The sequence below is a fragment of the Aspergillus heteromorphus genome (assembly GCF_003184545.1).
Source record: "Aspergillus heteromorphus CBS 117.55 chromosome Unknown BO70scaffold_13, whole genome shotgun sequence".
NCBI classification, from domain to species: Eukaryota; Fungi; Ascomycota; class Eurotiomycetes; order Eurotiales; family Aspergillaceae; genus Aspergillus; species Aspergillus heteromorphus.
In genome coordinates, this window is record NW_020290418.1 from 89,119 (window position 1) to 115,439 (window position 26,321).

The 26,321-nt window shown below is 53.5% G+C and overlaps 9 protein-coding genes across 9 annotated transcripts; 5 read left to right on the forward strand and 4 right to left on the reverse strand.

Annotated features, from left to right (window-relative positions):
• Positions 1 to 6: 6 nt before the first annotated feature.
• Positions 7 to 2,993, reverse strand: rgsC (putative intermediate filament protein (Mdm1)). Its single transcript, XM_025543229.1, has one exon. The coding sequence runs from the start codon at positions 2,846 to 2,848 to the stop codon at positions 188 to 190; it is 2,661 nt and encodes an 886-aa protein (XP_025399055.1). The 5' UTR covers positions 2,849 to 2,993; the 3' UTR covers positions 7 to 187.
• A 793-nt stretch (positions 2,994 to 3,786) lies between these two features.
• On the forward strand, positions 3,787 to 5,323 carry BO70DRAFT_379768 (bifunctional phosphatidyl-N-methylethanolamine N-methyltransferase/phosphatidyl-N-dimethylethanolamine N-methyltransferase). Its single transcript, XM_025545371.1, has 5 exons — positions 3,787 to 3,856; positions 3,937 to 3,976; positions 4,056 to 4,072; positions 4,187 to 4,613; positions 4,752 to 5,323. The coding sequence occupies exons 1-5, from the start codon at positions 3,808 to 3,810 to the stop codon at positions 4,825 to 4,827; spliced, it is 609 nt and encodes a 202-aa protein (XP_025399056.1). The 5' UTR covers positions 3,787 to 3,807; the 3' UTR covers positions 4,828 to 5,323.
• Positions 5,324 to 5,581: 258 nt separating this feature from the next.
• BO70DRAFT_352874 (RXT2 domain-containing protein) lies at positions 5,582 to 7,442 on the reverse strand (the record flags this gene model as incomplete). Its single annotated transcript, XM_025541813.1, has 4 exons — positions 5,582 to 6,852; positions 6,933 to 7,086; positions 7,178 to 7,317; positions 7,370 to 7,442. The coding sequence occupies 4 exons, from the start codon at positions 7,440 to 7,442 to the stop codon at positions 5,582 to 5,584; spliced, it is 1,638 nt and encodes a 545-aa protein (XP_025399057.1).
• Positions 7,443 to 7,878: 436 nt separating this feature from the next.
• Positions 7,879 to 12,060, reverse strand: BO70DRAFT_315091 (uncharacterized protein; the record flags this gene model as incomplete). Its single annotated transcript, XM_025540295.1, has 4 exons — positions 7,879 to 9,762; positions 9,826 to 9,939; positions 10,002 to 11,619; positions 11,770 to 12,060. 4 exons carry the CDS (start codon positions 12,058 to 12,060, stop codon positions 7,991 to 7,993), a joined length of 3,795 nt encoding a protein of 1,264 aa, XP_025399058.1. The 3' UTR covers positions 7,879 to 7,990.
• A 2,279-nt stretch (positions 12,061 to 14,339) lies between these two features.
• Positions 14,340 to 17,932, forward strand: BO70DRAFT_315094 (alpha/beta hydrolase). The gene is made up of 2 exons (XM_025540296.1): positions 14,340 to 16,528; positions 16,600 to 17,932. The coding sequence occupies exons 1-2, from the start codon at positions 14,743 to 14,745 to the stop codon at positions 17,529 to 17,531; spliced, it is 2,718 nt and encodes a 905-aa protein (XP_025399059.1). The 5' UTR covers positions 14,340 to 14,742; the 3' UTR covers positions 17,532 to 17,932.
• Positions 17,933 to 18,122: 190 nt separating this feature from the next.
• BO70DRAFT_379772 (glutaredoxin) lies at positions 18,123 to 19,586 on the forward strand. The gene is made up of 3 exons (XM_025545372.1): positions 18,123 to 18,595; positions 18,659 to 19,037; positions 19,119 to 19,586. Exons 1-3 carry the CDS (start codon positions 18,521 to 18,523, stop codon positions 19,418 to 19,420), a joined length of 756 nt encoding a protein of 251 aa, XP_025399060.1. The 5' UTR covers positions 18,123 to 18,520; the 3' UTR covers positions 19,421 to 19,586.
• A 329-nt stretch (positions 19,587 to 19,915) lies between these two features.
• Positions 19,916 to 21,631, forward strand: BO70DRAFT_379773 (60S ribosomal protein uL6). Its single transcript, XM_025545373.1, has 5 exons — positions 19,916 to 20,028; positions 20,279 to 20,326; positions 20,462 to 20,717; positions 20,878 to 21,055; positions 21,124 to 21,631. The coding sequence occupies exons 1-5, from the start codon at positions 19,983 to 19,985 to the stop codon at positions 21,172 to 21,174; spliced, it is 579 nt and encodes a 192-aa protein (XP_025399061.1). The 5' UTR covers positions 19,916 to 19,982; the 3' UTR covers positions 21,175 to 21,631.
• A 160-nt stretch (positions 21,632 to 21,791) lies between these two features.
• Positions 21,792 to 24,102, forward strand: BO70DRAFT_362227 (triacylglycerol lipase family protein). Its single transcript, XM_025543230.1, has 3 exons — positions 21,792 to 21,907; positions 21,984 to 23,033; positions 23,106 to 24,102. Exons 2-3 carry the CDS (start codon positions 22,209 to 22,211, stop codon positions 23,859 to 23,861), a joined length of 1,581 nt encoding a protein of 526 aa, XP_025399062.1. The 5' UTR covers positions 21,792 to 21,907; positions 21,984 to 22,208; the 3' UTR covers positions 23,862 to 24,102.
• On the reverse strand, positions 24,100 to 26,277 carry BO70DRAFT_39785 (putative amino acid permease). The gene is made up of 2 exons (XM_025546737.1): positions 24,460 to 26,277; positions 24,100 to 24,372 (listed from the first exon to the last, which is right to left on the reverse strand). Exons 1-2 carry the CDS (start codon positions 26,012 to 26,014, stop codon positions 24,338 to 24,340), a joined length of 1,590 nt encoding a protein of 529 aa, XP_025399063.1. The 5' UTR covers positions 26,015 to 26,277; the 3' UTR covers positions 24,100 to 24,337.
• Between the last annotated feature and the right edge of the window lie 44 nt (positions 26,278 to 26,321).

Here is a 26,321-nt window from a genome sequence, read left to right on the forward strand (position 1 = left end):
AGTTTGTGGTGGAGTTCATGGAACTCGCTGTACCTGCGGGCAACGACCCAGGAAGCCGCTGGCATCTGCTCACCGGCATTTCTCTGTACCTCAACCACATCTAGAGAACATGTCAGTCCATCGCGCATCTGGAAAATTTTGGGAAGAGAAAGAGAGGGAGCCTGCAGATACAGGCCAGGCATGACGGTCACGTACACATGGCGAATTCGCGGCCATCCTCCTCTTTGCCAACTACAATGGACTTGATCCGGACGGTCGACCGGCCATACAAGCTGTTATCGCTCTCCTGAATGATATACTGTTGCCGTTGCATCTCTTTGCGATGAATTTCCCGCTGGATGCTCGCTTTCGACTTGCGTAGAATCCTCAATTCCGCGGTGTTATTTGTCAGCTCTGCCTTCCGAGTGAGAGTGTCAACCACGGATTCTTGAGATCCGAGCTTTTCAATATCCGCTGAAAGAACCTCGATCGCCTCAGTCAATCCGAGGTCCCCGGGAGCAGCCTCATGGACTTGATCAGCTGGGTCGTTGTCCGTCCCCATAGGCTCATCATACTCATCTTCGATGAATTTCTGCTGGTCGGGGAAAAGGTCATCATCGAAGACACCCAGCCGGGAAGATCGGTCTACAAGCCCCAGCGAGGCAATGCTCGGTTTCATTTTTTCCTCTGCCCGGTTCTCGGCTCTGAAGAATTCTATCGAGCTGCGCGGAGACCTGGGGGGCTGATCGGCACTAGGCAGTCCTGTTGGAGGGGCCTCAGCAGTCTTCAAATCCTCTATTCTGCTGTTCTTCGGTTCATTCGCGATAATATCATTCAAGGCAGCCTCCATGTTTTCGATAACTTCCTTTTGATTCGTCTCAGTCTCGCCATTCTGTGAGTCTCGGCCGATACTCTGCGTTGACATGGCAAGAGGGTCCGTGTCATAGTCATCATCGAACAGGGGCGCTGAACGTTCAGAATCAAAGGAGCGTCTTGGGGATTCGTCATCGTCGAACAGTTTAACCGTGCTCCTGACATCATTCGACGAAACGGCCGCGCGCCGCAAATCCTTCGGCTTGCCGCCTGGTTGCGAGGAGGTGCGCGCTATCAGTGGAGGAAGAGGACGTCTCTCGGGCACCTCTGCGGCGCTGGGAGAAAGGAGGCGAGGCGATTGAGTGCCAGAATGTGAAACTTCATCCGATGCGAGATACTTGTAGTAAAGATCGGATTGCTTAAACTTGGGGTAGTAGTTCTCTTGAAGTTCCTCGAGTACGGCAGACTGAGCACTCAATATCACGGTTCGAGCCCTGCGGTACTGCTCTGGTGTAGCTCGCCTCCCTGCGCTGAGAAAAGCTTTCACTATTCGGCGTGACTCATCCGTGACTTTCAATTCAGACTTTGAAAGGTATGTTTCACTAATAAGTGCCATATCGCTGCGATCAGCTGGGGTCCATGTCGTTGAGCTTGGAGAACTTTCATCTCCAAAATCGTCCTCCAGAGGGTTGCGGAATCCATCCACCACGATCCAGAACTGCACTAGAGACATAAGCTGCTGCCGGTCCATAAACTCCATGAAATAGGAAAGACCCGATGCGTCATGCATAACGTCCACCAATGATGCCTCCTGAGGAACCGAATTCTTACGGCGGAAATGGGTTACCGCTGCGGAGGCATGCGACAACAGGCGAGTACCTCCCGGTGCCGACAACTTGGCTACTTTCTGGTCCAGAACTCTCTTGCCCGTCTCCAACCGTCGAAGATAGACCTGGTCTTGCCCTTCCACCATAGTCTCACGTTTCAATTGACTTGTGACAAGAGCTCTGAATCGTCTAGCCTCTGAAAGATTATTGCAGCGCCGGATAGCCCGGACAAATCGCTCAAAAGCACGTTCCGAATCATGAGGGGACAACCGAGGAAACGAATGCCTCTTTGACCTGGGGGCTGGTGATGCATGCTCGTCCAAGGCTGCCCGAAGCTTCCGAACGGTTTTACGGTCCTGAATGGCAGTTCGCCCGTACGCCTCCACCAGTTGATTCCACGTGTCCGGATCCGAGAGAGCAGAGACGAGGGGAAAGAGAACAGCGCATGAAATAATTTCACGGATCAAGACGGAGACAACACGACTGTTGAGGACAGACTCAGGAAACACATGTGGCAATAGCCCCACGGCAATCTTACGGAGATATTCCTGTTCCACTAACTTTTGGTCGGAGACTGAGAGAACAGCCGCTGGATGCAGATGTCCCTCGCGATACTTGGCCGCAATGGCAAGGTCTAGCTCTTCCGACTCGGTGACATTTCTCGTAAGATTCCTGCCTCGCACCAATCGCTCTGCGACATCGAATTCTTTGAGATGGGCCGTTAAAATAGGGAATATTCGGGACACCAAGAGGGAGAGTAGGTCTTCTGCCAACATTCTATCGCGCAGGTTTCCAACAGCGGTTCGAATCACTTGGTCCACCTCGTTGACAAATGTGGGGTTTGGGCTGATATGTTGGTACCATGATGCGATGAAGTCGCGGGTGGCCAGAGCAAGGAGCTCGTCAATGCCTTCGGATACGACGAACGACTGCGGATAGAGAGACGGCGGATAATAGATCGAGCGACTTCGGACAGCCTGTGCTTCCTTTCCCCAGTGGGGGTGAGCGAGAAAGGCGATGGGGGGCGACTTCGAGGGAAGGGAAGGTGGGCCATTGGGGGGGCGGATTGTGAGGAGCACGAGGCCTATCAGGATGGCCGAGGAAAGGAATGCGCCCAAGGCCAGCGCATACCCCAGATACCTCAGGATAGGAAGCCACTCAACGGCCAACCCCCAAGCTACAAAGCCACCAATGCCGAGGACGACGAGCTCACGACGCTTCAGGGCCATTCTCCCGGGAGCAGATGCGCTGCCATGCCCGGTCACGAGAGCAGACCAAACAGCAAGACTGGGCGAGACATGATGATATTCCAGTCGGGCGCTTCGGATGATCGGTGGATAGATCAGTTTTGGATGGAGAGAAAGAGAGGAAGAGGGGGGGGGAGAGGAAAGATAGTAAGAGGAACCAAGTACGGAGTACTACGTATCTAGTAAGAAGGGCCGGCGGTGAGGCGAGACTCCACCGGGGAGGGGGCCCGGGGGGGTTTGCGGACCGCATGGTACCACAAAGTCCACAACATTACCTGCTATTTAAATAGGTACTCTGGGAGCTTATAAGAAAAACGGGGATGAATACCTGAGAAAGTAAGTAAAGATCGTTTCGTGGTACTATAAAATGCCACAGACGTACATGTTCTGCCTACTAGCACTAGTATATAAGAATCTACGACTACTGTGTTGTAGTGTATCTACTACATAGTAAGTAGATATCATGTGGAGGTGGTGGTGCTCCGTGGGTTCCCAAGGTGGGTAAGGTACGGAGCAGGTACGGAGTACTGGGTACTGTGCTCCATACATCTACCGAGTACACCGTAGGTACCACAGTACATACGTCATAGGAACCTAGGTACCTCCTACTAGTTACTACCTGCGTAGGTATGAACCTACCATACGGAGTGCCTGTGTATATGGTACCTCAAGGTACCGAGCAGATACAGCATAGTCCAGTATGTTACCAAGTAGCACTGCCGTACTCTGACTGTACTCCCGTCTTCCGGGCCGCCTTCCGTATATTGTTCCTCAAACGTCAGCCAGTCAGCTGTTCCGAGCCATTCCTCCTGCTTCTCTTTTCTTTTTGTTGAGCATCCTTCTTCTTCCTCTTCCTCTTCCTCTTCCGCTGCTTCTCCCCTCTCTCATCATCATTCTCTCCCCCCTCTCTCCCTCTCACCTTCAACTCCAACCACCAAGCCATGGCTTTCCTCTCCGACTTTGTCGACCTCTCCCAGCCGTCTTTACAGTGTACGTAGCCTTACCCACCCCTGCTGGATTTCCGTTCCGTTCCCCGCATGTGATTCTCAACGCCCGCGTTTTCTCTCCAGGGGCCCTGCTATCCGTCGCTTTCAACCCCATCTTCTGGAAGTAAGTCCTTGCTTTGCTCTCTTGCCCCCCCAATTGATTCAACACTCCCAATGACTAACTTATTTTCCTTTGTGTCCAGCATTGTCGCCCGTGCTGGTTGGTACACCCCCATCCCACCCCCGTCCTTCCGTCTCCAGGAAGGCCCCCGACTATCCTCCTGGTGCACAGTATAAGTGGCTCATGACACATGCCTTGCATCTCATCCTGTAGAATATCGGAATCACTACCTGACTCGTATATTCGGCAATCCCTACTACGGTTGCTACTTCCTCGCGGTCACCATATTCGGCCTGGGAATCCTGCGAGACCACATCTACCAACTGGCCCTGGATGATCAGCCCTACTATGCCCCTGTGCACCAACCGATTCTCGGCGGGCTCCTCTTTGCCGTCGGCTCCGTCCTGGTCCTGTCCAGCATGTATGCCCTAGGTGTGACCGGCACTTATTTGGGAGACTACTTCGGAATCCTGATGGATGCCCCCGTCACCGGCTTCCCGTTCAGTGTCACCGGCTCCCCCATGTACTGGGGCAGCACCCTGAACTTCTTGGGTGTTGCCCTCTACAAGGGCAAGGTGGCGGGCGTCTTTCTATCAGCCGGAGTATTCGTCATGTACTGGTTCGCTCTCCAGTGGGAGGAGTAAGTGTCCGATCTTTTTTCCTGCTGGCCCTCGTGGCCATGAATGCCCTTGCAACCAAAGTCCTCCTTCGCCGTTTCAAGCCCCAATGCAAAAACCAAACACGTGGACTCCGTAACCCACTAACCTCGGCGTGGTAGTCCCTTTACGGCGGAGATCTATGCCAAGCGCGAGCGCGAGCGCGCAAAGTCGAAGCAAGGAGGCAAACGCTTGTAAATGCAGTCCTGCAAACAGAACACCCGAGGGTCTGGCTGGACGCCTACTCCCATAGAATGACCATGCATTGTGATGACACTAGCAATACGTCTTTCTGGTGTGGATGGGAGGAGAGGGGCCTTGGACTTTCAACATCCATACCGTTCCTGTGAGTCCCCAAATATCATTTGGGGGAAGACCAAGTCCTATGGTTTAGGTGACGTGGGTATAAGATTCCAGAAAACGCACCGTCAATCTTCAACGATAATCAGACAGCTAGCCTGTTGATCAGTCAACAGAGCCGGAGACCAATGAGAGGCAGTGGTCAAACAGACATGAAAGCTGCCTCGCATGCCTTGCTACCTTCGCTTAGAGCAAAATGGTCAACCGGAGGAGGAAAGGGAAAAGAAATAGAGGAGGGGGAAGAAAAGCGTTGTGATTGCGTTTAGTGTATCATTTTTAATTTTTTAATGTCGCATTTTACACGAATAGGAACAAACAACGGGTATCATTTGCTACACCTGTGTAGTTTGGAGATGACCTTCAACTATCATAAATTACACTGTATGCCAAAGCGAACCATATAGCGTCTTGGCCCACTGTATGGGCCCCAGAAAGACGATCCCACAATTGTCCTCGGTAGCCAGAAGACACTTCGTTCCCTCAACCAAACACCGGCAACTCCACGCTATGACTCCTGAAAGTAGAAGTGACGACCCCCACTAAGGCTGGAATGAAAGGACAGAAGAACACAGAACAAATCGAGGGGCCCAGCTTATGCTCGCCGACCCCTGCCTCTCTTATTCGACGTCCGGCTCTCCTCCACCGTCTCGATTTCATCTTCATCGGCACCCTTTTTCAGATCCTCCCCTTCGACAAGTCCCCATTTCTCCCGGTCATACCAATCTTCTCCATCGCTCATCTCGCCGACATGGCCTTCCGCTTTGCACCACTCCAGAACATCTTCTTTCATCCGACAGGCCCGAAGCAGAGATTCGAGCATGTGCTCAAACCCTCTAACAGTTTCCTCTTGTTTCTGAACATAAGACCATAGTAAGCGGCGCGTGTCTTCCGCTTCATTGGGTGGAAGACCGAAGTTTGGGTCTGGCCGGACGGTCTCTGGGATGAGAAAGAGTGGGTGTGGCGTTGGGAGACTACCGATGGTATCGTCGGAAGGGTATGGGGATAGGGAACCCAGTTCATCTTCCTGGTGCGGATTCGCCGCGTTGGCCTGCGCCCGAGTCGTCATTCGCCGGGGAGGTTCGGGCGACGATCCGTCCTGCATCTCCGCATCCTTGTCCGTCTCATCTTCCTGAAAAGTGTTCCCACGATCGGGCCTAGCTTGCGCATCTCCATGGGTTGCAGTCCCTCTGTTGTCTTCCTTCCCGTCTCTGTCGATGGTGCCATCCGAGTCCGACATCCGGTCCTCGTCAGCTCTGGGCTTTGCCGGATCGCTTCCATTTATTTGCGCCTCGGGGTGTGCAGTTTCCGAGTGATGTGGTAGGTCTCCGACCGGGGTATCGATCTCTTCGGATTTAGGTTCCCGGGTCTGTTCAAGTGTGCTGGAAATAAAGTCCTTGCGGACCAGCTCTTGCTCATGAGCGTCGGTCATCTCGACATCTTTTTCCACGGCAGACTGGCTCAGAACCGCGTTGTTCTGGCAGGGCTGGGGCAAATTTGACCCACTTGCCACAGACGGCGGTCCTTGTGAGCCATTTTTTTGAGCAGCAAGTGCCCCTGTCGCCAAAGGGGTGGCAGTCCCGTTCGACCTATACTGACTCGTAGGGGAGCTGCGTGATGTACCGACCACTCGAGGCTCAAAAACCCATCTGTCTTCATGCGTTTCAACTGCCCCGGATGGCATCCAGGAGCTATCACCCAAGAACCGTCGGTGCAAGTTCCTTGCCCGCCATAGCAGTGCTCTTTCCTGACGGAGTTTGGCCTCGATCGCCTGGGTCATATGTAACAGTGCCTTGGACGTATAAGCGTGTGACAGAGACGGGTGGGTAGGCAGTTCGGATGGATGTTTAAGAGGGCAGAGGAAATCTACCAGGGACGTACGCAGATTTGTTAGCCAAAAAAAACATATAGTTTGAACATTGATGAGACGAAAGAAAGGATCTCACTTTCTAGCGCAATCTCAGAGAACGGATTTTCTTCCGCTGCAGCGGCATCAGCCTCGGAGTCTTCGTCGTCCTCGTCCAGTTCATCGCCTTCCGAATCGTAGCGCACAGGATTGGGCTGAAGAATATAACGTGTGTATCCGGCATGGTCAATTTTCTGTCGCGAAGGGAAAACAAGGTTCAGCAATGGTCAGCTCCTCGTCCGTCGTCAACCAGACATTTTCGGTGATTATCCAAGGAAACCCCACCTGTTTGTACATCTCCTCTGGGTGTACGTATCCGAGGGCACCCTCCCGAACAAAACTTGCGTTCGCGCGTAACTTGTTGCCTCGATTTGTCGGCTGCGTGATCGGATCATCGGGCCCGGAGTCTGGTCGGGCAAGAGACACTACGTCAGGAAGGCGAAAGGCAAGAGAAGAGGAAGACGGGGAATAACGTACAGTCATTCTCTTTCCGCAGGGCTCTTTTCATGCCCACGATTGTATCGGTGATCAGAGCTACCTGGGCCGCCATGGTGAATTACCGGAACAAACGGATGGCGGTAGAGGCAGTCGGTCAGGCTAGAGGTTGTGTTGCACCGGCCGGTGGAGAGACCGGCAGACGAAAGAAAGAGGATGAGAAAGGAGCGATGTTTGGAGAGATCTTGGAATTGAGGCCCGAGAGGCACTTGGAGGCTGCGGATGGGGGGGGAGGGTGATGTGGGGGGAGGGGGAGATGAGAAGAGAGAAGAGGGGGGAGGGGGAGAAGAGAGAAACAATAATCACAGCGCAAGTTCAAGTTCTAGTTCAAGTCCACTCGCTCTTCGCTCTTCAGGTCAGTCAGTCTCCGGATTGGGGAGGAGCTGCGGGCGTCGCCCCGATCTCCGCCGCTAGGCTGCTTCGGGCAGCGCGTGATAAGGGCGGTGCACGTGATGGTCAACTACTAGTAGGTAGGAGTAGTAGGCAGGTGTCTAGTAGGTCCTTTCAATTACATATAAACAACACTCCCTACCTCCTTAGGTAGCTATGCTCGGTGCGGATCCGTCTTCCTTCACCGTAAATCACTAACTGGATCGATCGCATCTAGTCCTCGGCATCCACCCACACCAGAATCCCTTTCTTGTCCGACCGCATGTCCTCCGTGGGAAGAACCCGGAGTGTTTTGTTAAAGTACGTATCCACCACGAGGAGTTGTGGCTGGATCCACAAGCCTCGTTTCGAGGCCAGCAGATGGTATCGGACTACATGCCTGCTCATTGGCACCAACTGGACCACAATCGTCTTCGGCCCACTGAAGGCAAAGTTCTCACTGGCCTCCATGGTCAAGTTGAAGGTCAAGAAGTGCATCGACGGGTTTTCTAGGGTGTAATCAAGATGGATCAACCCGGAAAGAGTGCTGGAGGCCTTGGCCGACGCGAGCACTCGAGGCTCACCCGCCGGAATGACAAAGCGGGGGATAGCAAGCGTAGATGTGGTGAGGGCAGAATTGTCTGTGAGCGAACCGTCGTCCGCTGCACTTCGTCTCCATTGGATCTCGAGAGCCAGCGTCAAGGCGGTAGGCCTCCGGTCGCCCAGAATAGCTTTCTGGAGATCTAGGATGAAATTGGACTCGCGGAGCTCCTCGGGATGGATCTCTGCCACTTCAGGGCTGACAACCTCCTCCGATCCGAGGTGGCAGGTTGCTGCGCCGTTGAGCCCGAGTAAGACCAAGGACATTTTCTCGATGACAAGGGGCTCCAAGGCAAACGAGACAACCTTGGAGTTTAGACACCATCGCTGCTGCAATCCCCCGGGGGTGGGATCCTCTCCCTGTGCGAGTAAATCATCGTCTACACTAAAGAAGTCCGGCCAAGGCTCGCGATGAAGGCGTGGGAGAAACTCATAATTGGCCTCAAACGGCCTGACGATCGATACGCCCACTCGCACGGTTGCAATGATGGGTGTTTGGATATCAGACACAAGGTTGTACACGGTCGATAATTCAATCTCGTAATCGGAAGCGTCACTGGTGTCCGTGAGCACAATCGCCACCTCTCGGTGAGAGGAGCGTTCCATCACGCCTATCGGTCGTTTGATATAATGGGAAATTCCCTCGGTTGGGGTACTCTCCCCAGAACCGTGCGCCTCCAAGGATCCCTTCTCACCAAACCATCGGATCTTCGCCGCTGATTCCGGACGACCAAAGAGTCTGGTTTCCACGGAAACATCAGCAGGTTCGTCTTCTTCGTTATGAATGGCGACATTGAGAATGATATGCTCGTTGGTGTAGTATGTTTCTCGGAGGTTCAGTAGCTCTATCCGAATCTTTGGAGGTTTAGGCAATATCTTGCACCGGCCGGTATCGCGGCCTTTGCCCACACGCCGTCGGCTCAGGCCCTTCGAGGTCCGCTGCCACCAGTATGACTCACGTGGGGACAGATCAGTGATGGCGCTGGCAAGGTCAAAATTTTCTTCTTCAATTGCCAATGTTATTGATGCAACACGAGACTCTCCGGCTTCCCTGGGAATGCACGTGAGGTCATACACCTTCGTCTGGGAAGGACCGATGGCTAGATCTGCAATGCCAGTCAAGGCCGTTAGCCCACTGGTAGGTGACTGAATAGACGACGGACCTTCCGCCTTGCTGGGGTCACGTAGCGATGGCGACATTGATGTACAAGGAGTGGTGCTGTCGGCAATCAGGTTGTGATCTGATTGAAGTTTTATTGGACGAAGGCAACCCTCGAAGACCACTTTGATCTCGGAAAACCTAATGGGCTTGGCTGATGACTGGCCGCAGGACTTGATTACCAGCTGGCCTTGTAAAGGCTCACCGACGTTTCCTTCCGACTTTTGGAATACGAATGACGCCGTTACTTGTTAGGAGAATGCTGTCAGCATCCATAGATGTATCATAGAAGGCTACGACGATGACTTACCACTCGAAATGACATCCTCCGCCCGCAGCACAACCGATGGCTTGGGCTTAACCGATGGAATACCTTCGAGGCTCTCATGGAGGTCATAGTGCCAGTCTGCCCGCGGTTGAAAAACTAAGATCTAAACGTTAAAAACGATGCCATCAAGGTATTCTGGGGAGTGGGAACATTCTTACCCGAATGTCGTAGCTCCCAATCCACCCGCAATACCATATCGCTATCATGCAATCGGAACGCGCATTCTCTTAGAGCCCAGCCAAACTGCTCCATGAGCTGCCACCAGCTCGAGCGCCGCCACGTAAGGGTAGGCCATAGTGGTCGAAGAACTTCATAGGCCTCAGGCCATGAGCCCATACGCATGTATTCTTGCGCAATCTCCAGGCTAATGCTTTCCGTTTTCCGATGCTGGTCTCGCTTAGAGAACTCTTCCAGTGCCGCTTTCAGTGCATCCAATCTCAACAATGAGTGGTTGAATCCATCCGCCCCTGGTTGAGGTGCCTCAACGTGTGGCTCTGGGACCAGATAGGTATCATACAGGTAAGCTTTGTTTGCTATCTGAGAGGCAGGAGACTGTCCTGGTGGCATCCGATCATCCTCCGGGATCTGCTCCGCCCACGTTCGCCGGTACTCTGTATGCTGCGCGGCTCGATAAATCCAGTACCCTTCGTGGTGGAGTTGTTCCCATGGAAGATACATGTCTTGAATGGAGCTAGACTTGTCTCGTGGAACAAAGATTGAGTATTGTTCTTCGAACTGGTCTTGAGGGATACCCACGGAAGTGAATTGGGGGATATTAGCTTGACGAACGAGTTGACCCATTACCATTGACCATCTAGCTTCCCAGGCTTCCCAGCCATAATTTTTGGTGCCTTTACCCCGACGATCAACGATGTCCTTCGAACGGTTTCGGTGGCTTACCCAAAACCGCACCGCTGGTGTTGTTTGTCCCGTCCACAGCAAGCAGCGGATGATGCGTATAGCCAATACATCGCCTAACATACGTGCATCATTAAATCTGGGATTCCAGCCAGCGATATATTCGAAGACCTCTTGCCCGAATAAGGTCTCGTAGGCGCTTTCGTAATTTCTCAGAGACGCGTCTATCTCTCGACGAAACTCCGCGAAAATTCCCAGCTTGAACTCGTATCGAACATTCCACCCCTGAGTCGACAAAGTCTGCGACGTCCCACTTGTCGGTGGCGCTGTCGGTGGGGGGATATTGCCTCGGTTGCGTTTGCGCCTGGCATGCTTCGATAGATCCCGATAATACTCCATCACCGATGGTTGGAGCAGAGACAGCAGGGAGGTCGCGAATTCCTTCAGCTCCACTAACGTCGCGTCTGATGGAAGGAGAAACATGGACTTCTGATCCAGATTGGTTGCCCTCCGAATGCCTGCCACCCTGTCCTCGGCATCCGCAACATAGTTACCATTGCTTTCTTCCGACAAGAGGACGACTATGAACCGAGTTTTGTAGCCAGATGAGGACCATTGCTTTTTCAGTCCATTGATCTCTATCTTCAGTTGGTTATCGCGCAGTGAACTCATGTTGGGGTCGAAGCAAAATGGGAAGCAGTTTATCACCGCCGCGGGGACGATGTTCTGGTGCTTCGTGACCCATAACGGAGTCAGTAGGCCATCTGGGAAAGTCGGCGAGCTCGGGGTCAACGGGGATATGGGGGAGTGCAGAACGACAGATGCCCCACGCGACGTGCCATTGTCTTGTCCGGTCGTTGGGCTCGTGGGAGGAGAGGCAGGTGGGGGATCAGCCTTGCGTGGGGGGAGACTATATGACTAGACCAAAGTTCAGCTAACTTCACCTCGATCCGAGCGAGCGATAAAATTGGTATTGGGGGAAGGAAGAGAGAATCGGATGGGGCTATCTGTTTAATTCCGGGATCCAGGTGAAGCGGGGAAGGGGAGGAGGCATGGGCACCAACATACCCGTCCAATACTCTTAATTCTATACTCGAACTTGGATGGATCTGCATATGCATCATCTCTCGGCTCCCAGGGGACACGGGATGCATCTTCCTCCAGAAGCACGCGCCTCAATTCCTCCGCGACTGAGCCGCTCAACGGCTGGAAGTCCGAGTATATCTTCACGCCCTTGTCCTTGAGGAGCGGATAGTCAGCTCGCACGGGTTGCTGGTCGTCATCCGAGCTTGACTCGAGACCGGAGAGCAGGATAAATGGAAGGTTATGGGCGACATAGTCTTCCGGGTAGGCGTCCATTGCGGGCACAGGCTGCTTCGTGGTGCCTGTCGGTCACCGCATGTCTGGTGGGATCGAGGGGTCTGGTCTGCAAAGGCCGCCACGGGAGGTGGCTACCGGGTTTGAAAGGCTTGCGTATGAAACAAAGATAAGGCGCCGTGACCAAGTCGAGCGCACGTCGCGGAAAGGCCTCTTTGGGCTCGTGCAGTTGTGGGCTTCCACCTGGATCAAGATTCACTCACGTTTGGCGATGAACCAACCGGCCGATGGTCCGTTCGGTTGACATCGCCGAAACATGCCAAGCCAACCTCTATCGGGCATCCACCCGCCGCGCCATCATCATGAGGGATGGAGAACGTGCGAGGGTGCCTGTCACTCTGTCTGTCTAGCTGCTTAGATAGCCAGATTGATGATGATGATGATGATGATGATGATGATGATGATGATTCTAGGGTCGGAAAGCATTTGAATTTACGGAGCACTCCAGGGTTTGTTTGGGGTGTGTCTACCTAGTACTACTACTACTGTATATACTTCGGGTACCAAAATATACTTAGTACTAGTATACATACAGCCCGTCAACTTAGTTTCAATCAATCAGTCCATGATGTTTATACTACACTGAACTGTATCGCTACAAAAAAAAAAAAAAAAAAAAAAAAAAAAAAAGGCCAGGAAGCTACTCTTTGAGTCATTGTCGTGAAGTTCACTCGGGGCATCCTCCAAGCTGAACGTGTCCCCCTGAACCATTCTTTCGAAATATATACCTTGCAGCGTATCTGTCTGTCTGTCACAGGCATTTGGCTGGCTCCAGACTCAAAACATGCCAAGAGGGAAGGAACCCCGAGTCAAGTCCAGGCAAGGCCAGCGAGGCAAGTACTAGTATATAGATAGTACCAAGCATGCTACTACCACCTAAGAGATATACTGTATTGAAGCATGCTAGTGGATCTGCTTGTTAATCTTGCAGAGTGACTTACTTGTTGGACTGGACATACCAGCCAGCCATAATGTGTTGTCCAGGCTTTGAACAACAATAATGCCCACCCCAGCGTCGATCGGTCGGTCCCCTTCCCATTTCCCCATCCCTCTCATGACGCAACATCCTGCAGTCTCGGTAGATGCAGGAGGTCTGAGGCTACTTAGTAGTACGGAGTACGAAGGATCTCCAGCCCCTCTGATAGTGTGCCCACACGAGATCTAGATAAACGTCCTTGCATATCGACCAGCTGCAAGCATGAGCCACGTCGGCATTGGAGGGACGGGAAAGTCCGTTCCAGAACCGCGGACCCAGAACCATTTTGAGGCATTGACCCTCAATTTCGATCCCAGCCAGCCTGTGGTCCGGTGGGGAATTTGACGACGGAAGCGTCGAGAGCCCAGAATAATAAAAATAAGAAGTTCATCCACTACTGCTGCCAATCCTTCCAACCTCCCAGGCTTCTCAACCTCGTTGCTCCCGTGGACATTAGGCCGACTAGCCCGGAAAGAGGGAAGAGTTACATGATGCTGATTACCATCAAAGTTGATAGGAGGAGGAGGAGGAGGAGGAGGAGGAGGGTTCTCAGATTCCCTCGAAGTTAGGTTGGCTCCTGCCGCACCAACAATTGAAGACAACACTAAGTACAGAGTCAGTAGATACCTAGTACTTACGTACCTAATCTACTGTGATAGATACTCCGTACCACCACCAGCACCATCATTCAGCCTTTTGAAATTTGGATCTGCGAACCGCGTGGAGGGTGAAAAGGGTGCATGGCATTCCTTGATGATTCCTTGGATTGATTATTGATGGACGAGTGAGTGGAGGTCCTGCAGGGAGACTAACTTTGGGCGGGGCGCGGCCAGGCAAATGACAATGGCCGACCGGGTCTTGAAATTAAATAATCTCTCCTTCCTGGAAAACCCAAAGCATCCATCAAGGATCAGCTGAGCGCCAGAAGACAACACAAGAGCGCCCGGAAGACGATGGCAAGGAGAGAGGGGGAGGGAGGAAGGTGCAGGAAGAGAACATCAGATGAGGTTGAGCAGCATCTCTCTCCTTTCTCTCACTGTATCTACTTCTTCTCCTCTTCTCCAGGACAGTCAGTACTTCCGGACTACGTACTTTCTGGGACTGACTATCGATCGTACCTCCGTCCTTTGCCTCCCTGGGCTTCCCCTTTTCCTATTCCGATCTAATGCCATCATACCCATAATTATCTTATCCGCTCCCTTTGCATTTCCCTCCGTCTTTTCAATCTGCTCTATACAAATAAACTGCCTTCAGTGCACACCCCTCTCTTCCCCGGCCCCCCCCCCCTTCCTCTCTCTCTCCCCTCCTTCAATTCAAGATCGGCAATTCTTTTGCCTCCCCCTACCGTTTCAGGTTCGCTTTCAGACAACAACAACAACGTTTAGTAAGGGGGCTGGCTGGTTGGTTGGTTTGCCTGCAGACCGCAAGGGTTTTCGTTCGATAGGTCCGCCGCCGCGCCTTGGATCCTCCCAACTCCAACTTGCATTCTGACTGGCACCTGCATCAAGCGCCCGCAGTCTATTGATTCTTACCCGTTAAGCTACCGAGCTTGCAGACGCTATCCTGCGCTCTCACTGGATCATGAAAGCGCGTGCGACACTCGACCGCATATATCGTCGGTGATTGTCTCCTGACTCTGACGGGGGCCGAACTTTTTTGGACCGTCATATACCCTGTCGGTGGCCGCCATGGATCGTGTGGAGGGTCCTTCGGCATCCAACATTGATGCTGCCCCTTTTCAGCCCTCCTCTCTGCTCTCCCGACGGCGCAAGTCCATCCCTTCACGCTCGCATACCACCGACCCTTCAACAACGGTCGATCCGGCCTCTCCCGAAGTCATCTCCTCTCTGATATCGTCCCTTTCGACCATCTCCGTGCCCCTCCAGACCCATTTCGACAAAGTCCCGCGCATTGATTCGGAGACCGACACGTTGTCGCCAGTGTGCTTACCGCCCGGCCAACATTCCAGTCCCGACCAGCGCCACTCCAGCGTGCATGGCTTTGGAGTAAGCTTCGGGGCGCGGCAGGTGTCTGAGGAGGCACTGCAGGGTCCATTTCTGCATCCAGACGATGCAGCCGTTGCCCCTGTCATTCGCATGGCCCGGGCGCCCCCGTCTCCCAAATCTAAACCAACTCTCGATCCTGCCTTATCGCTCGGAAGACCTACCTCCAGGGGTTCGTTCACATCATCGAAGGCGGCCTATGAAGACTCCGCCTTTGGTATGATTACGGCGGAACCAGGGCCTCGAGTTTCCACGGCAAATAGTGTGGCTTCGTCGGGCTCCAGGAAAAGCATTAGGAACCAATTCTGTCTCCTCAAAAAGTCATCACGGGAATTTGGCGGCGATAGGGACCGGCAGACCGACCGCCTGCGCAAGACGAGTAGCTTCAACGACGGGCTGAGGCACAATATACCGCGCAGTCGAGCCAGCTTACGCTCCCTGTACTCTATGGCTGACGTCGCCGAGGAAGGACGCCCAATCCGTTCGGCCACGGAACCCACCAGAGAATCCGCATTCAGCAGGCCTTCCAGTAAGGAGCGCCTCTCGTTGCAAAGTGCCCGCGATAGCGCACCCAGTACGCCTGGTGGAATCGGCAGTGGGCGGGTTATCCCTGCTCGAGAGTCTTCGTTACGGCATAGCTTCTCTTCCAGCCACAAGCACCACAGACCCACTCGCCATAGCCGGCATCCCTCGACAAGTAGCAGAGAGATGAAAGTGGACAGCGCCGTGTTAGAAATGGGGAGTGAGGCCGAACAAGTTACGAAGAGAATCCAGGAATTGAAAGACCAGCAGCAAAAGATCAAGAACGAATTAGAGATAGACAATACCCCCGACAAGCCCACTAGAGAATGGATCGTGGAGCCTGTTCGAGAGTCGCCCCGTCCTGGTGAAAGTGGGGAAGCTGCTGTACATCGACAGATGACGCACCAGAAAAAGTCCGCCCTCGACGAGAGCGCACCAGCCCCGGCAATCATGACGGGCAAGAGTCGCTCCCCACTTCGTAACGGACCCCCGATCGCCTCAAAGCCCACCAATGCATTGCCACCATCTTTGGACATGTCAGACCAACTCACCTGTTACAGCCGATCTCTGGAACAGTCAACTTCACAAAAGCCTCACAGACGTTCTCTTTCCGAGGCGGGCTCCCCCGTCAATATTTCAACCGGGGAAGATCGCCCGTCTAGTGCTGATTCCATCGATCTAGCGGTTCACGACTATATATCTTCTTCCACACTTACCCAGAAGGTCTTCCATCCCACCTCGGGTCGCGTTATTGCGTTTTCGGAGGTTGGGGACCCCAAAGGCCATGTAGTTCTTTGTTGCCTTGGCATGGGCCTAACCAGGTACTTGATGGCATTCTACGATGAACTGGCACGATCCCTGCACCTTCGGTTGATCACTCTGGACCGTCCCGGTGTAGGTGAAAGCGCTCCGTATGTGGACGAGTCGGGAACCCCTCTGAGTTGGCCTGGTGAGTATTATTACCTGCTGCATATGTTTTTTACCCGATTCGCGATGAATAGCCCCACTAACGTAACCTAGATGATGTTGCCATTGTATGCAATCACATCAAAGTCACTAAGTTCTCGATCATGGCCCACTCTGCCGGCGCCATCTACGCATTGGCCACTGCACTACGGATCCCGCAACATATCCGCGGCCGCATCCATTTACTGGCCCCGTGGATTCCTCCGTCTCAGTTGTCCAGCATTGGCTCGCAAAAGACCCCCGTCCCGACCAATGCTGTCCCTTACTCTCAACGGATACTTCGGGCATTGCCAACGTCCATTCTCAAGGTGGCCAACTCGAGCTTTATGAGCGCGACCAGTGCAAGCCTTACCTCTAGCTTGCCTAAGTCCCCTCGACGGGCCAAACGAAAGACGACACCGAAGGATGGCTCAAGCCCAACTGGTCTAGAGACCAAGGGCATGCAGCGGCTTCCAGCCAAGTTATACCAACAGGAGGCAGATCTGAAAGCGCTAGAGGGATTGAAGACACCGCATGTTTCTGTGGGGGAGGGCTATCAGAAGGCCGATTCCACGAAGGGTCAGACTCTGGTTGCCTCGTCCCAGGAACATGAGCGCCAGATGGATTACGACAATCGACTGACCCATAGAATCTGGGATCTAGCCACTACCAACGCAAACCCGGCGGTAGATTTGCTGGTCTGCTTGGAACGTCGCCAGCCGATTGGGTTTCGTTATGTAGACATCACTCGGAATGTTGTGATACACCATGGAAGTCGCGATACGCGTGTTCCTGTTGACAATGTCCGATGGTTGGGCCAAACCATGCGGCGTTGTGAGGTCCGAGTTCTCGAAGGTGAGGGCCATGGGCTCATGGCATCCGCAGCTGTGATGGGCAATGTCCTGATGGAAATTGCCAAAGAATGGGAAGATTGGATGATTGTGGTCCAGGGAAAGCGCCGAGGCACTACAGGGACACGCTCAGGAATTGCTGTCCAGGCCTCTTGAACATTGGAGGGGCGGTGATAGCTCGTTGTCGCCAGACCGGGACCGTTTGGCAGGCAAAGAAGCCGAAAAAAGGCGGCAGGAGGGAGGGGGATGCATGGAGGGTAGAGAACGCGATGATGGATCCCTGTGGGATCTGCCACCCACGTTGCTCGAATTGCTGAAACATACCGCTGCAGGTTCGGTGGTTTTGTGCTGCGGCTCCCATCTATGAAAGGCTTCACTTCCGTCCTCTGTCCTACATCCATGAGCGAGTTTCATTCATATGCCTCTATGCACGTCGCGACCAAGACTTGATGCCCAGCTCTTTTTCTTTTCTTTTTTTTTTTTTCTTTGCCGTGCCCCCTTTGATCATGATACCATCCGTTTATAGCCACATACCCCAACCATAGCATAGATAGCCGGTAATTTAATTAATAATCCACATTTACGATCCTTTAGTTAGCCCGTTGTTTACTGATACCAACGGACGATAAGCACATTATGTGTCAATGATGGCGAGGGGGGGGATGTTGTCAGGTGGACGACTAAGCATAAGTACTCCGTAGTACTACTAGATACTTTACTACCGCCCGAGCTTGCTTGCCTGTCGGACTCGGCCGTTCCTCCGAGTCCCCTTCCACCAACCCCCCCCCACTCTCCCTCCCCATGGGATCATTCAGGAGCAGCACCGTCATCTGTTTGGTCTGCAGGATATTCTATTATCCTGTGCGCCCCCTTTTTTTGTTATTCGCCTAGTGCAGGGATCAGTATTTGCCTGCTCGGTCAATGTCCAGCCATTCTTGGTTTTGGCACTGCACCTATGACTGACCTGCCGGCTCAACCGGCCTACTCTTGAACCACCCCGGCGAATGCGCGGAGCAGCTTGCTAAATTGAGATCCGGTCTCTGCGGAACTAAAATACTTAGGACTGTCTAGAGACGAAGAACCAGTCGAAACGCGTTCGCATCAGCTCAATCAATCGTATCGGGCAACGTGTCTCCTGTTTTAAGATGTTTTCGCAACGGCGCATGAGGCTTTTGGCCATTGCCGTAGTAATGATGGTCGTCATGGCCTTCTACTATTCGGTAACTCGCCCTTCCCTCGATCTAATTCGATCCAGTGACTGATGACGGCCGACTTTCCTCCAGAGCGAAGCGCGGAGTGTCCAGAACCAACGATTCTATCGCTCGACTGTGGCCGCGATGGAGGCTCGAAAACAAGCCAAAGAGGCGGAATCTGCAGCGAACATTCCGATTCAAAAAGAGCGGCCTAGTTGGAATGGTGCCAAGGAAGAGGTGAAGGCCGTGTCGGACAACGACAGGGAAGCACCGGCTATTCCCAAAGCCAATGTCGCGGACGACGTGGAAGAGATCCCGATCGCAGGCCGGACGAAGATAACCGTCCCTAAAAACCGAAACGATCCAGAGAAAGAGAAACCTGTCCAGGTCCAGGCGCCGGAGCAGCCCGAGGCCGATAATCATGCGAACGCGGTGGCTGAGCTGAATGGGATATTGAAACGGGCCCCCAGTATGTTTCTTACGTGATGGGCCACTTGGGATGTTCGCCTCTCCCTGAGGACGCTTGCTGACTCTGTACCTCGGCTCCCAGTTATTATCTTTTCGAAATCCTACTGCCCCCACAGCGCCAGAGCGAAGTCCATCCTGCTGGAGAAGTACTCGATCGTCCCCGCGCCATTTGTGGTGGAATTGGACCAGCATGAGCTGGGCCAACCGCTGCAGACTTTACTGGGGGAGAATACCGGCCGCCGCACTGTCCCAAACGTGTTGGTCAATGGGAAAAGCATTGGAGGAGGGGACGATGTGGCGGCACTCGACCAAAAGGACGAATTGGCATCAACATTGAAAAGTTTGGGTGGGAAGTGGGTCCAAGAAGCCCGCCGCAAAGAATGAAGCGACTATCTACTAGTACTAGACTTGGATGTATGTGTTTCTAAGCTGCCAGAACAGGGCCTTGTTGGCAAAGGATTGGTTCCATGGGGGTTTGTGCGTTTCGCATTCTCAGTAGGAGTATAGATATATCAACCATTCCCAAGCATTTAGTGAACTTGGTAATAATTAATGAATTTTAAAGTTGTACGCCGAGAGAGACCTTTTTTTTTTTGGGGGGGGGGTCTTCATCTGCGGAGTAGATAGTGCTACTTTCGACATGCTTGAAATTATTTCGTCGGAGATAGTACTTAGTCATCATCTCTACCTTGACTCGGAAAAAGGAGAAAGTGATACTCCGGGATCTAGAAATCCGGAGGCCGTTCCGAGACTATACCTGAAATGGCCAACCCTAGGCGGATGTGGGCTAAGCCGGATTGGACCGTAAGCGACGCACAACCCGTGATTTTCGCTCCACCACTCCTCGACTGCGGTCTGCCTTGTCGAATTTCGATCTCTTCGACGACCGACCGCTCGACGATATCGACAATCCCCCCTCGGACACACCACAGCCCACGCAGTCAAGATGCGGTACATTTACTCCGAGGAACGGCTGCCCATCCCCGAGAATGGTGAGCATTTCGATTCTCCCCCAAGCATTGTCGCTGCGTTCGCCGGTGGGAGGCGGAGAGGATCTGGATGGAGGGACAGGCATGCATCGTGGATCGGGGGCCTGGGCAGAGTTGGGATAGCGACGCGCAACCTTCGACAGGCGTTCGCTGGGAAGAGAGATGCTACACAATGCCTGTCCCAGTGATTTTTAAGCGATTCGACATACATGATAGGACGAGGACTTGGACTGATTGGTTTTTCATCATACAGTGAAGGTTCACATTCGCTCTCGCGTTGTGACCGTTGAGGGACCCCGTGGTATGCAAAAACTTCCCACAACGAATTCGACAAATTCGTCACCCCTGGCATCATGGTCTCTGCATCTAAGCAATAGGCCGGGTTGCTAAATCTCGAGCGACACACTGACATGGTCTTTCTTCCCTCCTTTTTCAGGCAAGCTCGTCAAGGACCTCTCTCACATCGCCGTTACCTTCGGCCGCCCCGAGAAGGATGTCATCTCCATTCAGATGCACCACGGTGTCCGCAAGGGAATTGCCTCCCTCCGTACCGTCCGCACCCTCATCAACAACCTGATCATCGGTGTCACCAAGGGCTTCAAGTACAAGATGCGCTACGTCTACGCCCATTTCCCCATCAATGTCAACATTGAGAAGAACGCCGAGACCGGCTCTTTCGAGGTCGAGATCAGGTATGCCGAAATCATATCGCGGGAATTGGGGACCGCTCCGTGAAGGGAAGCGCGAGCGCGGGTGTTTTCCCTGTCTAGTCTCGTGCTTCTTGGTTTACGGTGTCGGGACAATCCGCCCCATGGGAAAAGACAGTTACTGATGGGTCTTGCGTTTGAACAGAAACTTCCTGGGTGAGAAGTACGTCCGCCGTGTGACCGCCCAGCCCGGTGTTGAGGTCATCACCTCTCCCAACGTCAAGGACGAGCTCCAGCTCTTCGGTAACTCCCTGGAGGGTGTTTCCCAGAGCGCCGCCGACATCCAGCAGATCTGCAGAGTCCGCAACAAGGATATCCGTAAGGTAAGCATACCAGCCCAATGCCGTCTTGGTGGGGGAGCGTTGTTACTGACCCGAGTCATCCGGAATAGTTCCTTGACGGTCTGTACGTGTCGGAGCGGGGTAACATTGTCGAGGAGTAAACGGTGTCTGTCCGCCTTGGTGGGTAGTGAAGGATGTCTGGAGAATATATTTTTCGCCTACTTGCATAGGGAGCAACGCGAAATTCAAAACCAAAATCATGGAATTCAAATGTCCTTTTACGTGTCCACGGGAATGGAAGGCTCTTTCTTCGCGGGGAGCGCGGCTGTGTAGACTTACAAAAAATGTTTTGCCTTCTTGAGCAATCCGATTTTTTTCTTATTTCGTCAAACAATGTAGACCACCGTGAATACTTACTACCATTGAACATTGGGGATGGGAGTGTAGTGTGAGGGTACAAAAGTGGTGTAAAGCAGGTAATGCGGAAGTGTACTCGATGGTTGTAGTTTTGCGGGGAAGCTCCGTCGCGATCATGTCATCATCTATAGTTACTTCCCATTTCTCCTCTCCGACATGAACATCTCCCCCTCCCTCTCTCTCAACACCCTCGATTCATGTATGCGTCAGCTTCCCTTCCAATCTGCCACCATCACACCATCTCTTTCTGTCTTACGACCGCCCATCCCATCTCCGAGACGGGTTATACCTCCAGCTGACGCCCCCGAGCATGTGAATGACCTGCCCCCCCTCGCCATGTGCCGACGCCCTCCCTGAACCCCTGCAAGAAAGCCCGCTTCTTCCGCCGCTGTCACAATGGAGTCTTGGATATCATTCTGTGGCCTAATCCCCGCGGTTCTGAACATGATGCTAGATGTCGCGCAGTTCTGGAAGGAGGTACGTTGCTCCCCACACTCACCCACGCCGTAGAGCGCCTAACAGAACCGCACAGCTAATGTTTCCCTCCGTCCAGAGACTTCTGTCTTGGTGGAGATCAGAATCTCCCCGGCAGCGATATCAGCATGCCCTGGCTACTGCTCCCACCTACGAGGAATGGGAGGACGCCGCTTTCGAACTCGATGAGATCCTTAGCATGGACCTCTGGTGAGTTTATCACATATGTATGATGGCGATCCCATAGTGCGCTTCGAGGCATCGGTATCAAACATCACATGCTCAGATTCAGTCTCTGACAATGATGGACAGGCGCCAGAACCCAACTAGTCGACACTACGACTATCGGCTGATTCTGGGGCGATTGGAGGCTCTCATGAGTGCCCGGGAAGAGGAGGACATTTTGACCTTGGTTAACCTTCTTCGGTCCGGGCTGGTTCGCAATCTGGGCAACATCACATCTCCCAAGATGTTCCTACATGCCTATGCCGGCACAAAACTTCTCATAGATGACTATATCACTCAGGTCGCGCTCTCCATTCAGCAGGTCACGGCCCTGCAAACCTCCCCGGCTCACGACAGTGGATTCACCTCGCAAGCCAAGCTCGAGCTTCTGCATGACACCCGGCAGGCCTTTGGGCGGACCACTTTACTTTTGCAAGGCGGGTCTATCTTTGGACTCTGCCATCTCGGAGTGGTGAGGGCCCTTCATCTGCGAGGCATCCTACCCAGGATCATCACTGGGACAGCGACCGGGGCGCTCATCGCAGCACTCGTAGGTATCCATACCGAAGATGAACTGCTAAAATTTCTCGATAGCGATGGAATTGATCTAAGTGCCTTTGATCGCCGGCGGAGAGCGAAGGCGCTTGGCGAAGATGTAGGATGGCTATCGTTTGACCTGGGGGACGGCTGGTTGGGGACGTTAACACGACGGGTTAAGCGATATATCCAGAAAGGCTATTTCTTCGATGCGGAGGTCCTAGAAGAATGTGTGCGGGCCAATCTCGGCGATCTGACATTCGAGGAAGCATATGCTCGATCCAAGCGCATTCTAAATATCACGGTCGCTACATCGAATCAGAACGCGACTCCGAACCTTTTGAACTACCTGACTGCACCGAATGTGGTACGTGATCCTGCATCCATTCTGTATTTTACGCTGTTTCGCAGTGTTAGCAGAAGCTGACAAACCCCCCAGTTGATTTGGTCGGCCGCTGTAGCCTCCAATGCAACCAACTCCTCGCTCTACCAGCCAGTCACGATATATTGCAAGGATGAGACCGGCTCGATTGTGCCTTGGCCACATTCCCGGGACGCGACTTTTCAATCGTGGCGCCACGTCCACTATAACGATGGCGAGTCCCCGCTGTCGCGAATAGCGGAGCTATTCAACGTCAACCATTTTATCGTGTCTCAGGCCCGGCCATACCTCGTCCCGTTCTTACGATCCGAACTGAATCTGCTCGACCGACGCCCAACCGGCCAGTTGAACATCACTCGATCCTTGATGCGTCTCGTCGTGGCCGAAATTCGCCACCGACTCAGACAGCTTGATTATACGAATCTCCTTCCGACCACGGTCGCTCGACTCCTCATCGAGGAGACAATCCCCGGACCCAACCTCACCCTCGTGCCGGACCTCTCATTCACGGACTTGCCCAAACTCTTCCAGAACCCGAACAAAGAAAGCCTTGCGCACTGGTCTCTGAAAGGGGAACGGGGGGTTTGGCCAGCCGTAGGCGCACTGAAGGTGCGCTGTGCCATTGAGATAGAGCTCGACAAGGGCTATCAGGTCGTCCGCCGCCGACGGCCCTCGGAGAATCCCTCTCTGGTGACCCGTCGCATGCCCAACGAGGCCCTTCCTCGTCGGCGCAGAGGGTATAGTATCGACCACGGAAAAGATGCGATCAGTTTCTCGGGGATTTTGGATTGTCAAGATGACTCCAATTATTGATCGCTCATCGATCCGCTTTCCAACGATTTGTCTTGTATCTCTCGCTTTAATCTATTGAGAATGTAGGGTTTGCCATTGCATCAAGCGCTACGTTAGGAATATGTAGAATTCTGGAACCACGCGTTCAAACCATCCATCTAGTGAGGCGGCCCATTTTCAATGTGAAAGCGAGAACCTTTGTATCCGTATCAGTATTTACTATTTACTATCGGTTAGCCGTCGCAGGCACGTGCCCCATGTACAAGTTACGTCGTCATTATGTTATCCGAAATGTCGCTTTCCTGCATATTATGTGACAGGAGGATACGTAGTATTCCGGAGGGATGAATACGAGATGAGTTGGAAGATTCATTGGAATAGCTTCTCGGTGGCGTTTATGTCTATGTATAAACCTGATGCATAAGGCCGAAACCATCCAGGGTAGGTGCATTTACCTTGTATCGCTCATGGTCTCATTACGACCTAGAACGAGGAATCTAGCCAAATTCGATTTGTGGTGGGCCCTTGAAAGCTAGAGTATAATCAGCACCACTCATGTACGAAAGGTGGGACGAAATGGACGGGGGGAGGCTTTAGAAAAGGGTCAAAAGTGACGTACCTTTCCGCGCATACACGGCATACCAAAATGCCGAGAAAGCCATGAGTCCTACAAAGACCACGGAGGCATAATTCATAGAGGCTCGACTGACCGGCAGCGAGGTGGGCATGCTGAAGAGGACGAGCTCGAAGGAGATCCAAGATAGAGAGATGACGTTGACGATCGAACCGAGGATCGGCCCGCAGGTCCATTGCGCACGGGAAACTTCACGCCGACCATTCAGGAGGCTCAGTGCGATGGGGATAGCGTATGCGGCAGCCAGAGCAATGACGCCGACGGAGACAAAGGCCGTGAAGGCACTGGTGCTGCCGAGGTTGATGAGCCCTAGAAGCATTTGCACGACGGTCCCAAAGACGAGCGACCAGACAGGAACGCCAAGATGCGGGTTCACGCGCGACCAAAGCCGCGAGAGAGGGATGGCGTCGTCGCGAGCGAAAGCCCAGGTCGCTCGGGAGGCGGCGACAGTGATGCTGATGCTGGCGAAGAGAGTGACCATCAGGACGAGGATGGTGAGGGCAAGACCGCCACCGGGACTGTCCATTACGACATGAAAGATGTATGGGAGAGCCTGACCGGCGGGCGCACTGAGAATATCTTCCATCGGAGGCAGGGTGAAGCAGATGGGGAGGATGAAGAACAGCCCGGCGGTGCCGCCTACAGGCACGCAGAGGCTGATCGCCCGGGGCACCTTTACGGCCGGCCTGGTGCATTCTTCGGCCATGGAGGAGATCATGCCGATGGCAGAGAAGGTGTACGCGGCGGGGAGAAGTCCGATGAAGAAGGTGAAGCCGGACCAGCCCGAGAAGCTGGAATCGAAGTGCCCCAAGGCGTAGGCAGCGCTGTGCCTGCCTGCACCGGCCTTGACGGAGAGCGCAATCAAGATAACGAGGATGGTCAGGGCCGTCCAGGTGGCGCAGACCATGTCTACCTGCGGTAGGTATCGGTTACCGAATGTGCAGATGAGGAGCGTTCCCAGACAGATGGCGTAGAAGATGAGCAGAAGCTGCCAGCTGGAGATTGTCCATCCCGGGTGAAACATCGAGATCGAGGCCGAGACCATCGACGCGAAGCCGAAGTTGACCGACAGGGTGATGGTCCAGTTGCCGATCAACCAGACCCAACCGGTGACGAAGGACACGGCCGGCTTGGAGCTGCTTGCGATCTGGTAAGACCAGTAGTAGGGACCGGCCGAGGTGGGATATCGCGACACGAGCTCTGCCAGCGAGAGCGCAATACACTCACACAAAATGCACACGACGACCCAACCAACGAAAATGGACAGTGGGCCGCCGCCATAGATGGCACTGAGCAGAGGGCCTCCCTCTCCGAAGGGGATCGCCGCAATGGCCAGCGTCTGAAAAAGCAGAGTGGTCACTGAGCGGTTGCGACGCAGCTCCGGCTTGTATCCCAAAGTGTCGCCGAGGCCGAATCCCTCCTCCTCGTGAAGACCGTGTCCTCCCCCCTCGTGTTTATCGTCCGGCAGGAGTCCCCGTGCGACTGTGTTCTGCATGGTGCCGCGAGGGCTCATCGGCCCGCCGTCCATGGGCGCATCCATTGTGAGAGTCGACGTGAGCAGTGTTGCCTTACAACGGCACGATATGGAGAGGATGAGAGAGCTGGGAAGAGCAGGATGGCATACACCTGCAGGAATACATAAGACCCCTGTTGTGCCTGCCGGGGGAGTGGATGTCTCGATTGGGTGATTCCCCTTGCAGGCTAGGCCTGAATGTGACACCGGTGATGTGACACGACAGGCAATATACGGCCTTGTCGAGTTAGTGATGGGCAGGTACACAGTAGGGACCGAGTACTACCTACATGCAAGACCTAAGAAGGCTCCAGTCAGCGCATCCCTTGCATTA